The 18,306-nt window shown below is 44.4% G+C and overlaps 1 protein-coding gene across 1 annotated transcript in view; it reads left to right on the top strand.

Annotated features, from left to right (window-relative positions):
- Positions 1-15,501, top strand: part of MAGI2 (membrane associated guanylate kinase, WW and PDZ domain containing 2) — a 966,486-nt gene extending 950,985 nt beyond the window's left edge. The window contains exon 24 of the mRNA XM_077746976.1: positions 15,170-15,501. Within this exon, the coding sequence (XP_077603102.1) occupies positions 15,170-15,501 (332 nt within the window). The remainder of the gene's footprint in view (positions 1-15,169) is intronic.
- Positions 15,502-18,306: the final 2,805 nt, after the last annotated feature.

Below are 18,306 nucleotides of genomic sequence, written 5' to 3'. Positions count from 1 at the left end.
GCAGTAGAGCAGGGCCGGTCCGAGGCAACCTAGCTGGAGACTGCTGAAATTCAGGCAGGGCCTGCTTTCTCTGCAATTCCTCAGTCCATCACCACCTCAAACAATGGGCCAGTGCAGTTTGGTTTCTGGGTCAGAAAACCAAATGTTGTGGAATCTGGTCTGGATCACTTGGCAGCAGAACCTAGGGCCACTAGGAGATCTTGGAAGGGAGGAGGTTTATTTTACACCAGTGGACTCAGAGGAGATCATTCTCCAGAGGTCTGAGCCCAGAGCATCAGCAAAGGGAATAGTTTATAGCCTGTTACTTCTGCATTCCTCATTAATCAGGGACAGGTGTTTCCTATTTTATAGAAGTTTTCAATTCAGAAATCCATCCTCTGGCCATTGACAAGTACAATCTATCAATCTCAAGAGTAGCTCAAACTAATAAGCTTTTTTATGGCTTGACAGTGGACACAAGAAGCATCCCACAAAAGAACACAAAATATCCAGCCCTTATAAGATCCAGCAAGTTTATTCCCAAAGATTGTCTAGGAAAGCAAAAGCCTTTGTTGTACCGGTGGTAAGGATGGTATACTTAACACAGGGTCTCTCTCTGCTTTCCCCCAAGAATGTGAGATACCTCCTGTCACAAACCTGCTAATCTGTGACACCAGGCAGATGTTTTTGGAATGAGACTTTCCCAGCACTAACAAAGAAATGAAGGTTGAAGTTACAAAGGCTCCTTATGGAGTGGGACCCTTTATGGCAAACTCCCGTGACAGAGCGGGCATGGCTGGATGAAGAAAGTGCTGGGACTTTGTTCCGTGAGGCCCCCTCTATTCAGCTGGCCATCCGGATGCACCCCATTAAGTGTATCTTCTGGATGTCAGAGACCCAAGAGAATATTCTCACTTGTCACAGAGAATAAGATGAAAGGGAAAGCCTCATCCAGTTTTTACATAAGGGACTCATGGACAAGTTTGTGTGCTCAGAGGCCAGTCTGGTAACCAGGAATCCACCTGTTTGTGAGCCAAGCTCACACCTGTGAGCACCTTCTGGTGCTGACACCTGTGTTCCGACCTGTGGTTCTTCCTCCTCCTGACCAACTACACAAAAGGCGGAGACAAAAACAGAGACCATCTTTGGGAGGAGAACGATGGCTAAAAGCCAAGGGTACTCATTACCAAATTTTACCTAGAGTGCTTATGTCCAAGGAACTAGTTCCACAAATACTTTATCCTGCTAGACTAAATTTAGGGGGGTGGGGATGGGAAAGGACTCATCATGCTTGCTTCCAAGAGACCTTGTCTGCAGAGATCCAGCAGGCCCTTGTGGTAAGAATTCTTACCTTCTGCTGCTGTTTATCAGAGGTGCCAGCATGTGACAGCTATAGCAGCCTCAGAACGACTAGTGTCCACACCATGAAGTAAATCCTCCCGACTATGCCAACCGTCAAGGAGGGAAAATTTTTCTTTTACTCTTCTAGATTCTTCTGGTGGTCTAATCAGACTGGCATCAGACAGATTAACAGGAGAAAAACATTTAATCATACAGGTAGAGGGGTTCCTAAGAACACGGGACCCATAGGCATCCAGGCCAATGAGGCTTCTATGCTACCTGAGCTAAGGAGAAGAGGGCAAGGGGGTTGGGACTTCACAGGAGAGGAAGACAATTCACAGAAAGATGGGAAGAGCAGATGTTTGTCATGCCGCACTAAGTCTTTCTGAGATAAAACAAAGTTATCTTTGGTAATAGCTCTCTTCTTATTGCAGCCTCCCCTATCTAAATGTTTTGGGAGAAGTTTAGGGGGCAGGTAAAAAAAAACTTCTGGAGTCTTTGTTTCTCAAAAATAGCCTAAAATAACCCTCATGGCAAAGAGACACATTTTGGGGTGGCAAGTTTTTCTCCCCTGCAATTCATATGCATTTATTACAAATATACCAGGTTTCTCCACATTTCTGGAAATTACTAGGGTTGGCTGCTTTCCACTTTCAAGAAAAGGGAATGGGTGATCTGACTAATCTATTTTTCATCTAATTGATATTTATTGAACCCTTGGTAGGACGCACCCATCACTGTAAGAAACTTAAGGTGCAACAGCGATCAAGACAGATCACAGTCCATGTCAAATAGAATTTCTATTCTAGCAAGACACACACACACAGAATTGTAGTCAGTGTTGTGAAAGAAACCAAGGAGCTGTACCGGAAAAGAGCCACTTTGGACAGGGTGGTGAGAGGCCTCAAAAGTTGATACTGAAGCTGGAGAAACAAAGGGCCAAGCGTTTAGGCTGCAAATGTGCGTGCAGCCCAGGAACAGGGCCCCCCTCTCTCAGCAGATATGTATTGTTCACGACAGAGCCTGCGGCACAAATTTGGCCTTCACGTCTGTCTGCACCACTGCCAACAATTCAACAACCCCTCTGCACCCAATTGCCAATATCCCTTTCCCAAGCCGGCCTTTGACTCCCGGGCCTGTCTGTAGCCCCTCGTTTAGGCTGCTGCTGGAGCACTTAGCGCGGCAATCTGGCACGGTAGGGTTTTCCTGCATGTGCACAAACCCGTACAAATCCCAGGCCCTGATGCACCATCGTCTGCTCTGATGGTTCAATAGAGTGTCGGTTATTTTTCCCCCGTTCAAAAGAGGCCAAACTCTGTTAAGCCAGCTGGGCTACAGACACTCCCATCCCCTTTCTCCGGCAAAACTTCCCTGTGCTTTGTCTCCATTCTCTGAAGTCCAACTCCCAGCTACTACTTTATAGGGGGAAAAAATATTACTCAAATCTTCCCTGACTCTCTTCTTTCTGCCCCTGCATGGGGATTTTTGCATTTTAACAGGGGCTTTGGGAGACACCTCTTCTTCATGTATTGATTTTCAAACTGTTCTATTAGAGCTTCAAGTTTCCCAAGAAATTTCCTTAAGAGCAGTGCAGGTGTGACAGTTACCAGAGGGCAGGTGGGTGGGGGATGGGTGGAATAGGTGATGGGGATTAAGGAGTGTAGAACAGAGTTTTCTTACCAAAAAACCCCACAAAAACAAATAGCCCAGTGCAGGTGGGAGGTGAGTGAATGGCAAGAGGCTTTGGATCCACCCCACCTCACCAAAGTGGTTCCATTTTTATTTGTTTACATAGTGGGCTTCCGTTTAAGATTTTATTTGAAAAGGAGAATGTGTTTCCCTCCAAAACATCCTTAAAACAAATGAAACGGCATATTTTTCATCCTAGAATGCAGATATTTACTAATTGAGAATGATCCCTGAGCATCCCCACATTTCCAGGTCAATGTGAGCCATCAAGATTTCCCCTCATTGAAAAACACAACTGAGTTTCCTAATCTGTTCTCCATGACACACTTCTGATGGGTTACACCAAGATATCAACTTCTTTTGGCCCTGGGGGCATACAGAGGGCTAGGCTGGTTTCTTCAGCCCTTGATCATTTCCATCTATTTGCTCTAATGCACTAGCTAAATAATACAGTTTTCTACGTGTGTCCTGATGTGCAAAAAATTAGAAGGCACCAAAATAGTGTAGTGGCTTGGGCTCTGGAGTTATGTAGTCAGTCATCCTGCTTCCCACTTACCAGAATTAGTCAACCAGGAAAATTGACTAATGTATCTAAACCTCGGTTTCCTCATCTGTGAAGTGGGGATAATACCACTATATTGCTCAGAACCGTTGTGAGGATTACAAGATAACGAATGTGACACACACGGCACTGTTCCTGTTACAGATGAAGCACTCAGTAAACGGTAGCTCCATTATCAATAGCCCCTTCAGCCCTAGAGGTCAAGTTTGCCACAGGTTTACTGCTGTACCTTTGATATGCTCTCAAAACAAATATAAACATGAAGCAGCACTAAGCATATAAGGTCCCAATTTTTAAAGTTATTAATGGTTATATCACCTCGTTTACGTTTCTCTGGTGAGAAAGATGAAACAAATACATGTTTGAATGTCATTAACAATGCATCAGGAAGCAATGCTTCAGAAAGAGCAGAAGCAGAGTAAACTAATGTGTTCAGAATTTTTTTATAGGTACACTTTTCATTGTATTTTGTTACAAAAAGCAATTGCCTTCATGATGATTGAGCAGATCTAAATGACCCATTATAGTTTGGACACATCCTTAAAAGATTTTTTTCTGTGAACACCAAATGACTTCACATTACTGTCCTTTGATCTGCTCTAATCATTTTTTGTTTTTTCCTATAATATTCTAAATTTCAAGAAAATATCGTTCAGTATACATACATCAGTATTCTCTAAGCCAGCCATCTATCAGTTGGAATAGGAAAGGTTTTCATAAGGAAAGGGAACACTTACCAAATCTATGGATCTCTCTGCAAAGTGATTTTATTCATTTGAGCAGTAACAATATATCTCAAACTGACTCAGTGTTTTCCAGTATCTACTGGGAATATTTTCAATTCAGTCCAGGTCAAAGTGTGACACTGAGGGTCCTTTTTAACATATGTAGTGTTACTACATGGAAAACCCAACATACTCCACTAGAAGTCTACTAGAACTGATCCAAGAATTCAGCAAAGTCGCAGGGTACAAAACCAATATACAGAAATCAGTTGCATTTTTATACACCAATAATGAAGCAACAGAAAGAAATAAAGAAACTGATTCCATTCACAACTGCACCAAAAACCACAAAATAGTTAGGAATAAACCTAACCATAGATGTAAAGGATCTGTATGATGNAGGCAAACCATAAGAGACTCTTAAATACTGAGAACAAACTGAGGATTCATGGGGGTGGGGGACAGGGGAAGGGGGGGTGATGGGCATAGAGGAGGGCACTTGCTGTGATGAACACTGGATGTTATATGGAAACCAACTTGACAATAAACTATAAAAAATAAAGTATGTAGCATTATCCCTGCTCTTAAGAAATCTAATTTCATTATCTTCCAATTCTAGCTCATGTTTCCAACAGTTTCACAAATCAACATCCTAACCATGGTGCCCACCCTTCTGTGTCCAAAGTTCAAACCTAAATGGCGTTTCAGAGTCTCCATTTGGAAGATTGATGGATTTGCCTCTGACAGACTCACTTTAGATAGAAGCTTCTCTGCTACTGCCCCCCAAAAAGAGATGAGCCCCACTTCATAATCAAGATAGAGGATAGGAAAGGAGTCTAGTGACAGTGCTTCAGCTGAGTTTGTAGACCATCACCCAAATGAGAAAGTCATTCAACAACCCTACTCCATCCCTGACCAGCTAGGTAGCCCAGAACAAGTTACTTAACCTCTTTGTGCCTCAGTTTCCTCATGTATAAAATGTACAAGTTTACATGTGGGTAAATATATTAGAAGAATTACATGTCTAGGAAGCACCTCACTCAACGTTCCCTGTTGCTATTATTAGTCATATAATAGTGGTAATACTATTGATACTTTCCCAAACACTAATCTGTAAGGCAGCCATTAGTTCTGCATATCTGCCCTGTATTGGGAGGAGGAGAGAGGAGTGGAAACCAATCAGCCCAAAGCTGGAAACCCTAGGGCTGTTAGGGGAGATGTGGGGCAGGAGACAGGATTCCTTCCCTGCAGCAATTCCTAGCTCCCTTCTACGGGGTCTCCCTCACCCTTCCGCACAGGACAAAATTAACTCTCCTTTGATTTCATTACATTTTTTTTTTTACACTATTTTTATTTTTTGCTGGAGATAAGGGCCATCTGAGAATACCAGTACTGCAGATACTTATTTATGGCAATAAGTAGTCTGTGCCTAGTGGATGACCTCCCTGGTTACTGTCATTTGAGTTATATTCCATAAAAGAAACAAACTGTTGAAACACAGTAGATGAGGTTTTTGTGTTTACTTTTTTTTTTTTAATCTCAGTCACATGAAGTGGATTACATTTCATTTTTCAATATTACTAGCTTCCTAGAAGTCAAAAGATCACATGTCTTTTTAACTTGAATATAATAGTATGTGTATGTGTGTGTGTGTATGATTTGTGTACAGATATACTAATAATATGTAATTATGTATGTATCAGTCTATTTTTTTAAGTATTTATTTGAGTGAGAGAGCAAGAACAGGGGAGGAGCAGAGAGAGAGAGAGAGAGAAAGAATCTTGTGCTGAGAGTGCAGAGCCGCACATGGGGCTCTATCCTATGAAGCACAAAATCAGAATCTGAGCTAAAATTAAAAGTCAGTCACTTAACCAACTGAGCCACGTAAGCTCCCCTAATTGGTCTGTTTTCTAGGAGAGNCTTTGTGTTGCAAAGAGATTGCTGTAGGTGCTGTATGGAGAATCATTAGTTGTAGGAAACTAGAAGTACAGACAAGAGTGGATTACGGGAGTAGCCCGTGTGAAAAACAGTAGCTTGGCAGGCACTTCTTCAATTATGGGAACTAGGTTACTTGTCCTAAGCTCTGAGCTCAGGGGAGGATATGTGGATCGCAGTATCCTACACTTCTCTAGTCTGAACAGCACAAATTCATTTCTGAAGCGCCAAGGGCTTATGAAAGATGTCCACACTATGGCCTTTTTAAAAAAAGTTTTTGGGGGTGCCTGGGTGGCTCAGTCGGTTAAGTGTCCGACTTCAACTCAGGTCATGACCTCACAGTTCGTGAGTTTGAGTCCGTCGTCAGGCTCTGTGCTGACAGCCAGCTCAGAGCCTAAAGCCTGTTTCGGATTCTGTGTCTCCCTCCCTCTCTGCCCCTCCCCTGCTCATGCTGTTTGTCTGTCTGTCTCTCTTTCTCTCTCTTTCTCTCTCAGAAATAAAACATTTAAAAATAATAAAAAATAAAAAAAGTTTTTGTTAGAGTTTATTTATTTTTGAGAGACCGAGTGTGAATGGAGGAGGGGCAGAGAGAGAGGGAGAGAGGGAGACACAGGATCCGAAACAGTTTCCAGGCTCTGAGCTAGCTGTCAGCACAGAACCCGATGTGGGGCTCGAATCCACAAACCATGAGATCATGACGTGAGCCAGAGTCGGACACTTAACTGATTGAGCCACCCAAGTGCCCCCGTGGCCTTTTTAAACTGTGATTATCTTGGGCAGCCCACACCAGTTGCAATCCTTCTAGGGAATGCCTGGAATCTTGACCTCAGGTGGTGAAAGTGAAGGCAGACAAAGTTCAAGTAATACTTGAATATAAGACTGGTAAGACTTGTGGGTGGATTGTATTTGTGACATGAGAGAGAGAAAGGAAATCAAGCATGACTCCAGGGGATGGTTGTGTTACGCACCAAGAAGGAGAAATAAGGGAAAGAGTGCAGAATAGGCCTGGGGAGAAAAGATTTCCAGTTTGGACATGTTGAAGTGAAGATGCCAATGAATGATCCGAGTGGCGACTGCAAGCAGACAGGTGGGCACACTGGCCCAGAGCTCATAGCATAGAGCTCAGCAAAAACAGGACTATTGCTGTTGCATAAAAGTCACATGAATAGATGAGAACAGCTAGGAGACACTATCAAGAAAGAAAATGACCTAAGTCCAATTCCTGAGGAATGCCAGCATTTAGAGGTCAAGTAAAACCAGAGGAAACCTCACAGTAAATTGAGAAGGAACTGTGAGAGTCTAAAGAACAGAACGGAGTGTCATGGAAGCCAAGAGTTGGCTTTGTTTCAGGCAGTGGTCACGTGTGGGAGATGTGGGGAGATAAAGCACGAAGATGAATAGAGAGATGGCCTCTGGACTTGCAAATAGAAAGATCACTGGTGACCTGGACGAGAGCAGGCAGACGAAGTCAGGTTGAACTAAGAGGCTTTTTCCTTTCTGATTTGGACAAAGGGGCTGCGGAAATGCCTGCAGGCCCACATGGCTGCTTTTGTCTTCCTGGGATACATCTCTGTTATTTCCCGTTCTGTCTAGAACATCTCAGATACAAAAAACGTGGGCAGCTCATCGTCCTGGGCAACGGCTCAGCAAATGAACACAATCACGTGCTTTAGGCTGTGGCCAGGTTGGAGGAAATAAAGGGGGAGAGGCCCAGGAGGAAAATAAAGTTTGAAGGAAGCAGAACAGAATGTGGTTATTTCTTCTGGTTATTGTGTATCAAGATTTCACGAAAACTAGAGTTTAAAATGTTAGAGGAGGGCTCTTCCAGACAGGGTTCCTGTCACCAGGATGAGGCAGGTCAAAGGGCAAGGTGGGGGAGGAGCTGTCTGCAGCCCTTGGCACTTATACACAGCTTTGCAGGCTCATGCCTGGTGCAGACACCTCAGGGCTAGTACGGAGATGGAGAATTCTTGTCCAGAAAAATGGGAACTATTAAGCCACTTGTACAGATGTCCATCCTTTAAGTCATTTTACATTACAATCCAGTGCATTTTAATTTCTGACTGATACTCTCCATCAGTAGTAGCTTGGAACATTTTAGCGTGTAGTTTCTCCCACTAATGATTTAATTCTATATACAAACACTTGAGAAATCTTTTTATCATAAGAGGGTTTTTGTGTCTTTGTGTTTTGAATGATTTCACCTTCTAGTTTATTATCACAAGTAAAATGTTCAGAAATAAATGCTAAGTATTCTGTTCAGTGATGGGGTCTAGTCCTTGTTGGTCAGAAGTGGCCCCTGAGCATGTCCATTTCACATGCTTTGATCCTATTTCCAAGGCAACACGTTAGGAAAATTTTCTAAGTGCAAAAGATGAGAGAAACCCAACATTTTACTCTTGGCTGACCCATTCTGTCATCTTGGTCAAATTACTTAACCTTCTCTCTGCTTCAATTCCTCCTTCAGGAAATGGTGTGAATAATAGCAGCCTCCCTGTATCTCACAGTAATTCAAGGCCAGCTAATTGACTCTGCCATAGTGATGGACTTGGCCAGGGCGGGGGTGGAGGCAATGTTGGAGAAAGATATTAAAACATGAAATGTCACCACCAGGGTCCAAGTTAGAGATTACCATTTCACAACACTCTAGTTAGACCTTTTTGAGACCACTTTTAACTCTTTCAGGCAATATCTTCCTGTTTGACGGCATTGCCATGGACTATTATTTGCTCTAAGTTTCATTTTCAAACGCTACTCCAGCCTGAAGCAGAACATATTTCAATTTTCAATGAAAACATTTGCATTTGAGGATTTTAGAGTATCCCTTGAGGTAGCTAAGTCTATCTGGAGTAGAGCAACATGGCACATGGGAATCACAGTATATGAGACTGGCTGATTTACTAACACTTAACACCTCAAGTATGCTAGTTAAGGCGGCCCAGTTCGTAAGTGGGCCGCGACTGGGACACAGAAGAAAAACCTGATTCAACTATGTGTCTAAAATCATTAGAATCCTCCCATTGCAAGGTGCTTTTCCCTTTGAAGGTGCAAGTCTCATCTCTGGGAGGTAAACATCTCATCCTTACCTTCTAAGGGGAGAAAATGAGGCTCAGAGAGATCAAGTGATTTATCCCAAACCACATCTTGGTCAATGCCAGAGGCAGGATTAGATTCCAGGTTTTCCAATGCTTTTCCAGGACTTTTTACTCTCTGAAAAAGCAAAGAGACTATTATGCCCTAAAATACTCCATTCAAATTTCACATCAAAGGAGAAACTTTTTCTAACTGATTTGATACCATACAGGTGACCCGAATTTCTGGTACTATCAACCCCACTTCCTTCTTCCTCTCCTTATCTCTTTATAAATCAGCATCAAAAGGTACTAGATAAGAATCCTCAAATTCTAAAAGAAGACCCTTGACATTCACAGACAGAGTCTGAATAAGGGCCTCTAATTGCCTCTGACACATAATGTTCCAGTGGCAGGAATTTGATCCATGGCACTGAGGCTGGAGTGTGGGATGGAATCTTGGGCTGCTGAGGAGTCTCTCCTCTCACCCAGCACTCAGATTTCAGTGTGGTTTCCTTATTCCCACTCATGACTGTATGCCAGTTCAGTGGAAAAAACTTACACTCTAGAAAGATACTCCAAAATCTGAGGATTTCCAAAGGATTTGGGGACACACTCCTAACAAATATCCAAGGATCACTGTATTGGATTTTCCTGCTTTTGTCATGGAATCCGGTCTAGATCCCCCAGCGGAAGAACTAAGTGGCACTCACAGACCTTAGAAAGGAGGAGTTTTATTTTACACCAATGGGCTCAGAGGAGATCCTTCTGCAGAGGTCTGAGCCCAGAGCATTAACAGAGGGAATATTTATAGCCCTTTACTTCCCATTGCTCACTAATCAGAGATAGATATTTCCTTTTTAGTCCTGTCAGCCATCGTACAACAGATTTTCCCTATCATTCCCCCCTTTGATGCCCCTTTAAACAGATCTAGTCTGCATTAGAAGCCATCTTCTTTAGATTCTTCCATGGAAGGTGCCCTGCTCTTACTGGCTCCAAAAGGGGCCCAGATTAGAGGTAGTTAATACCAATAGGATATCCTATTCATAAGAGGAAGGTGGTGCAAACAGAAACCTCTGTTTCCCCAGATTTTTCGGGTAACCTCTGCTAACCTGATGACAAAGAGTTAAGGACAGTCTATCTTATTGGAAAGGCAATTGCTCAAGCTTCTGCATTACGTAAACCAGCCAGCTTCCGGGGTGTGGTTGGAGCAGGGCTGAAGATCCTAAGAATCTAGGACTGTCTGAAAGGTCACTTTGAGCGTGTTCTTTGGACTTAGGTCAGTCTTCCAAGTTTGGGGCTCCTCAAGATTGGCCCTCTTGACTCTGGAGTGATGAACCCATGGAATAATATCTGTGACATTGAGGGTAGTAGGGGTGGTCAGAATAATGGTATGAGGCCCAGTCCACTGTGGTTTGAGAGGGTCTTTCTTCCAATCTTTGACCCAGATGGAGTCCCCTGTTGACAAAGGGTATACAGGGGATCCTAAAGAGATTGGGGCCCTTGCTATGGTATATTGTTGTAACTTATTTAGGGTGGCTCCTAACACTTGAAGTTGCTCTCTTATTCTCTTATCCCCTATTTTGTATAGGTTCCCTGGGAGAGTCCCTAGACAGGGAGGGGGCCTCCCATATCTTAGTTCAAAGGAGGAGAAACCTTGACTTCCTGGTGTACAACAGACATGCAGGAGGGCCAGGGGCAACGGGTCTGGCCATGGGAGGTCTGCTTCCTGACAGAACTTGGCTAAGGTTCCCTTGAGGGTATCCTTCATATGCTCTTCTGTCCCTGAGCTTTGAAGCCAGTGAGCATGTGAAGCTTCCAAGCTATGTTGGGCGAGTTGGTTAAAGTTTGTATAATGTCCCCCAGGAATGCAGGTCCATTATCACTGTGGACTGTGGCCAGCAGTCCGAACTGGGGAACAGTCTTTTAGGAGGACTTTGGCTACCTCCCAGCTCCATTCTGTCCTGGTAGGGAATGTTTCAACCCATCCAGAGTATGTACAGATTATTACCAGGAGGTATCTAAATCCTCGACTTGGCTGGACATTTGTAAAGTCTATTTCTAGATCTTGAAAGGGGGTAGCTCCTACCCTTTGGATGCCTGGCAGGGGTCGCAGCAAGGATTGGGCATTATTCTGGTGCAAGTCACCGTTTGCTTATTGCTCGACAGAATGCTGGCAGCTGGCTGATGTAGTATTGCTTTCTGAGGAGGGCCTCTAATTTAGTGTTTCCTAGATGGGTGAGTTGATGGTATTCGCCAACTAGATGCCCTCCGAGGGCCGCTGGGATGAAGATGCACCCATCTAGAAGTTTCTACCATCCTTTCTCGGTCTGGGTGGCCCCCTCGATTTCAGCCCACTTAGTAAAAGTCATAGTTTGGCCCCCTACTTTCATTTTGATTTGTTGGCTCATGGGGGCCAAGAAGTGAGCCTTGCCCCCCTCAATCTGAATCTATTCCTGCTAGCCCTATGAGGTCTTTTCCACAGGGTTCTTTTACATAGCAGCTGGGTTTCTGGGACTTCCCCTGGATGGAACCTTTATTTTTCCAATATCCTTTCTCTTTGCAGTAAGCACATTGATCCCTTGCTAAAGAGGTCCTGGGCTTCCCCCTTTTGGTGGTGGGACCTTCCCCACCCTTTTGTTGTCCTTTCCCTTTAAAGCAGTGGTGAGGAGCCTGATCTTTTTCCTCATCTTTTTCTTGTCTTCCCTCTCGGCAGTGTCCTCCCTGTTCAGGTAAACCTTGTTAGCAACCTCAATCAACTGCATCATGTTCATTCCACCAAAACCCTCAAGGTTTTGGATCTTCCTTCTGATATCTGGGGCAGCTTGGGCCACAAAAGAGGTGTTTACCAGCTGGTGGCTTTCTTGTGCCTTGGGATCAAATGGGGTGTAAGTGCGGTAAGCCTCGCATGGCCTCTCATAATAATCCCCAGGGGATTCCCCTTGCTGCTGGGTGACTGAGGATATCTTGGTCATGGCATGGGCTTCTTAGCCCCTGCTTGGATCCCCCAGAGGAGAGCCTCTTGGTACCGGTGGATATGGACTTGTCCTTCTTCTGTAGTGAAGTCCCAGGTAGGAAGTTCTTCAGGTGTGGCCGTTCTAGCCCAGGTGCCAGGATCGACAGCCCCAGCTGGTGTGGGTTCCTCAGGGTATTGCCAAGCTCCTCTCCTAAGTCTTTATCTCTTTTTGGTGTTAAACAAAGTGAGGAGCAGCTGTTGGCAGTCTTCCCAAGTTGGTCAGTGGCTCTGGAAGAGGGACTCCATTAGGTCTATCATTACCTAAGATTTTTCAGAATATGATAGTATGTTATGTTTCCAATTGAGGAGATCAGTAGTTGATAAAGTCTGGTAATACATCATCCAGCGGCCAGGCTGGAGGGCTCCATTTTCATCATGTCTCTCAGGTTCCCTCATTCCAGCAACCCAGCCAGCACACCAGTCTCTCGTACTGGCATCTAGAGGCCACGTGTGCCTGGCCGAGGGCACAATCCAACTGCTGGTCTGGGGGAGAGAGAATCTGTCGAGTCCGGAGGTTGTGGGGAAGCTGAAGGTGGCAGAGTATTGGGAGCCAGAGGGGTCAGGTGCTGATGGTCTCAGGGAAGAATATGCGGAGGCAAAACTGGTTCTTCCTCCGGATCACTGGCGGGAATTGGCAGAGGTTGGGACTTCTGTACCTTAGCCTGTCCCTGTTTATTGTAGATAAATCACACCCAAAGTGGGAGGGTTTGGGCAATCTCGAACCAGGAGTTGATATGTGGGAACTGAGCAGGGTAAACTGAGTCTCCAGACACAGCAGACCATTAGGACATCTAAGGTTGTGTGCAGAGGCCATCCTTCTCCTAAGGTGGGCTATTCTAATTCACATAATTCCACAGTCTCCCGAAAAGCCCTTCTTTGCATAGTTCCAACCCCATAATGTTCCTGTGAGGTAGTATCACAAAGACAAAGGGGTAGGAGTTCCCCCTCTAATAAGGAGATCAGTAAAATTCCTGTCTGGCCATGTCCGGAAGGAGCTTAGGTGACACTTAGCTGTAGCAGTGTCAGCTTTGTGACTTATGATCGGCAACTATTCCAATGCCACCATAGACTGTATATCATTCACCACAGAATCCCAAATGGGCTCACTTAGACTCCATAGGCTTTGGGGCACCTTAAGGGTGCCCACCTGTGGAGCCACAGAATCGACCCTGGCAGGCAAGCCAGAACAAGTCGCACATTCACACTCACACATCAGAGGTTATTACATTCCCTCCCACAGAATTTCTATGGATGAGACCACTGAGGTCTCCGGTGAATGACCAGCTTCCCCCTTCCACCACTATGGGTGGGCCAGACAGACGGAGGCCCCAAATAGAGAGACTACTGAAGTCTCTGGGGAGTGATCAGCTTCCCCTTCCACCACTGTGTGGGCAGGACAGGACAGATTTAGGGCCCAGGCCTTACCGGTTTCCAACGTTGTTTCCAGGTCCTCACTTTCCAAGTCTCCTCGAATCCGGTGGGAACGGCGGAGCGGGGCGGCCCGAGGCAACCTCGCTGGAGACTGCCCAAATTCAGGCAGGGTGTGCCTTCTCCTTCGTGATTCCTCCTTCCGTCACCGCCTCCTCGTTTTCCCATACCGGTGGCAACAACGAACGGGTCAGCGCGGTTGGGTTTCCTCGTCAGGGAACCAAATGTTGTGGAATCTGGTCTGGATCACCAGGCAGAGGAGCCAAAGGGCACTCTGAGATCTTGGAAGGAAGGAGGTTTATTTTACAGCAGTGGGCTCAGAGGAGATCATTCTGCAGAGGTCTGAGCCCCGAGAATTAGCAGAGGGAACAATTTATAGCCCTTTACTTCCCCATTCCTCATCCATCAGGGACAGGTGTTTTCTTTTTAGTCTTGTCCGCCATCTTACAACAGATTTTTCCTATCACTTTAATTTTGCTTTAGTGGCCAGAATCTTTAGTGTTCATAGTAGTAACTAACTCATCCCAGATTCCTAACACATCTGTCCTCCTACTTGGTTTCTGACCATTAAAAAAAAATTGTTTCTCATGTTCACTATTCTATTTTGTATGTGTGTTGTTGCAAATATCTCATTTCTCAAAGTAGGCAGATCTTAAACCCCCAAGTAAATGCTGAAACTAGGCTTTCTAGAAAGAATCATTTTTCTAAATCTGGCCCTGCTAGAAGTCAGGATTACTCAAAAGAATTAAGAACTATGATTTCCAAAAGACAACAGTAGTAAATGAGGGGGTTTTTTTTGATGAATTTATCTAAATTCTCAGAGTACCTGGTGGTTGCTAATTATGCTTTGAGTGACACCTAATGGTTGAAAGTCACTGTCCCAACTTCTTCCAGAGGTTCATGCCTGGTTCTCAGACCATCTTCAGAATCATCCGATGCCTGTTAAAAATGCAAAGAAATTCCTGGGTGCCAAGCTACTGAAATCTCTGGGACTGGCCACCTGGGAATCTGTATTTTTCAGAATTACCCCAGATAATTCAGATGTGTACTCGAGTTTGAGAACCACTGATACCTAGCTGCCAAGGCGGATGGATATGCACATGGGGCTGTCAGACGAAGGCACCCCAGGGAGCTAGAAGGGGCCAAGGCGGAGGGATGGATCAGGCCCGACCGTAGTTAGCAATGACCTCCCTGATCCATCAACGAGGGAAGGAGGTGGGGTAGATGAGTGGCGGGAAACAGAACCCCCGCGGGTGCGGCCGACTGCCCAGCTGGCAGTGAGGGTGGGAGCAGCTGTGACTGGGGACCTTGAAAGCAGTCGCCCCTGGCCGCCTGCTCTCGTCCCTAAGGTAGAGACCGAGTCGCGGGAGCGTGGAAAGGCTGCGTGGCGCGCCTCCTAACGCCTGTGCTTCCTGTCCCACAGACGAACCCAGCTGCTGGAGCTCTCCCGCTGCCGCCTCCCCAGGTCTGCCGGAAGTAGGCGTCTCCCTCGAGGACGTCCTCTCTCCATTCTCTCCATCACATCCAGCCCCACCCTCCGACCCTTCCCACCAGATAGGCCCAGACCCAACTTGGGATATCAAAAGGGAACACGACGTTAGGAAACCAAAGGAGCTTTCAGCCGGCGGCCAGAAGAAGCAGCGCCTCGGGGAGCAGAGGGAGCGCTCGGCCAGCCCGCAGAGGGCCGCTCGGCCGAGGCTCGAGGAGGCGCCCGGCGGCCAGGGGCGGCCCGAGGCNTCGGCTGCGGGCCGATGAGCCGCGCGGCAACAGCCCGCCGCCCCGCCTCGACGCCTGCAGGTCGTTCTTCTTAGGTTCCGTCTCACGGCGTTTTAATTTATTTTCACTGTCACACGCATAGATCCACGAGGCACCAAGGCCTGGGAGCATCGACGTGAAGTCCCACGTGTCCGACGAGCATGGGCGGTACAGCGTCCACGCGCAGACCTGAACTGATCCTGAAGCCCCGGTTCCATTTTGGGGGCTTTGGCAGCTATGGAAGAACCAAAATAACGTGAAGAACATCACAGAGAGACAGTGCAGTGTAGCTTTAGTAAAAAGAAGAAAAGAAAAAAAAATTATCCCCACTGCATGAAGGATTTGGATGTCATCCAAACTTTATATCAAGAATCTGGACAAGTTAAGAGCAATCACACAAACTGGAATATCGCCTTAAAAATCAAACTGCACGGAGCAAGCTGAAACTGAGACAAGATTATATCTTTTAATTGATCTAAAGAGTTGTAAATAAATTGTTCTCGACATATCTAGACAGGGGTTAAAAGGTTTCTTTGAAACATCCAGAACTGTTCGCCCATGACATGTGTCCATGACTCACTCGTGGCATCCATCACCGGTATTAGCTGCAACGTTCCCTGCATACTGCAGGCCGAGTTTAGAAATCTAGTGAATTCATTGGTGTGATGCCATTTTTACTGCCATTTCTGTGATCAAATCATATTTCTGTACATTTTCAGTGGTAGAAACAAAAGGTTTAAAAAATTGTATCTTAGGGAACAGATTGCCATAAGTCAGAATTTTGCAGTTTAGCTCATAGATCTTAATTGGTTTTCATCTAAAATATGCATTTTATAATTGAAGGACCACAATTTGTTTAATCAAGATTGGCAACGCTGCAGTTCCTTTATGAAAAGGCTTTCCTATTGTCTCAGGCTAGCAGAGATAGTAGCTTCTTTGACAGCAGTGTTATATTTCACTTACTTTATTGTCTTTTTAATCCTCTTTCCATTGCTTCATTTTCACTTTGATAGAACAGAGGCAAAGTGTTTCTCCTGTACTTCTCAGATTATAATGAATCCCTGATATTAAAAAATCATCATTATGACCAATTTATTTTCATCAAAGAATGTGAACCTCTTAGCATTCTTTTCTGCTTATCGTTCCTTAGTCTTTCTCCTTTTATTTTCATTTGGTGTGCTTTTTTGTCTTTGTATTCTTTGGCATTCTTTTAGCAACCTCTAGATGCTTCCGTTTATCTTCATCGATCTGTGGTTGATCCCCTAGTAAAACTCTAAGGCTCGCCTTTCTTGCCTGCCGTTTTAATATTTCTTCGTAAAATGTTACCTTCAGTTAATTATCCATTCGTACTTATTTGTAGCTACACATATTAAAAAGGCAAAATGTTTCTGAGGGCAGTTTCTCTTTAATTTGTCCTGAATGAATGAGGCTTCATCCTTCTCATAGTCTGCCCCTTACAGGAGTTCACATGCAAATAAGCCTCACCTCCCTGCACTTGTAGTCAAATAAGTAAAACGGGAGATCAGGTCCATCACACAAGGTCACACATAATAGCCTCCCTCCGTTGGCTCTTTCCCTCTCTGTAAATTGCAGTAATCTGAGCACTAGCGATTTAATTTCCATCAGGCATAGGAGTAGTTTACTTGTTTGACAGGAGGACAATATGGTTGAAAGCCTCAAGTGAAGAATCTTGCAGCTTGTAAAAGCAATTTCCAAAAATGGAATCCATTCATCATAAACAAAAGCACAAACACATGTAGCAGTTTACAATACTTTGGGTTTAATCTCAATTAGTCTTTCTCCCCTGGACTAGAAATCCAGTATAGTTTGCCATTAATTTATTGAATCTGGTTTTGGACAATGCTTCTGTAGTGTAGCTGCACGTCCCGGTGCTGTATCCTCTGACCTTTATTTTCCATGTGTTACAAAAGGATTAAAAAAAAGTTGAGATTACGCTTGCATAAATTCTAATTTGCACAGTTCACAGCTACTACTCGTGCAGTAATTGCTTTATGCGGCTGTAATCCATAACCTGTGAAGACAGCACATCATCTAAATCCCATTCCAAATAATATATCTGTGTAGTGTTAGCTGTGAATTTACCCTGTACAGCTGTATCTCTATAAATATAATTCATGTATTAATAGTCACAGAAAGACTGTAAGTGAGCAACTATTTTTATGAAACGCACCACTATGGATAAATTAACTTTTACAGAAATCTTGTTTACTGTATGATATTCTAAAACACTGTCAAATAAAATATATATCCAAAAATCTTTTCTTTTTCCAACTATATAGGCTGCGTGTTAATTTGAAGTAAGCAATTACGGGGAGTTCATTTTTTTAAACTGTAGTTTTTATAGATTTTTTTTAAGAGTGTAAATTTAATGCCCCCAAACGAGTCCTTTTTCGAACCTGAACCTAAACATTGTGGACTTATACAGGGGGGAAAAAACTCTTGACTTTATTTGCCCAAGTAAATGGAGAGTTTTCTCAAAGACTCTCTAGTTGGTACTTGTCTGTCAGCTAACTACTCCATTTGTGAACTGGCAGTATGTTTCTGTTGCTTGCTACATTGATTGATACTGAGCCCTTTTTTTTTTTTTCAAAAAGGATTTCAGTTATCAATCAACAATAAATCCCATCACATGTTTTCCTTTTAATTCTGAAAATGTTCATGTAAAATCCGAAGGAGTTTATGCAGAGGTCACCATTTAGTGAACAGTAGTGTAGAAGTCCAAACACCCTCTGTGGTGTATTACCGAGCACACACTAGGGAGAAGAGAGGTCTAGGAATGGTGGG

Source organism: Crocuta crocuta, unplaced genomic scaffold (assembly GCF_008692635.1).
Source record: "Crocuta crocuta isolate KB4526 unplaced genomic scaffold, BGI_CrCroc_1.0 scaffold396, whole genome shotgun sequence".
NCBI classification, from domain to species: Eukaryota; Metazoa; Chordata; class Mammalia; order Carnivora; family Hyaenidae; genus Crocuta; species Crocuta crocuta.
The sequence above is the reverse complement of the archived record's forward strand: the minus strand, read 5'-3'. Positions and strand labels throughout refer to the sequence as shown.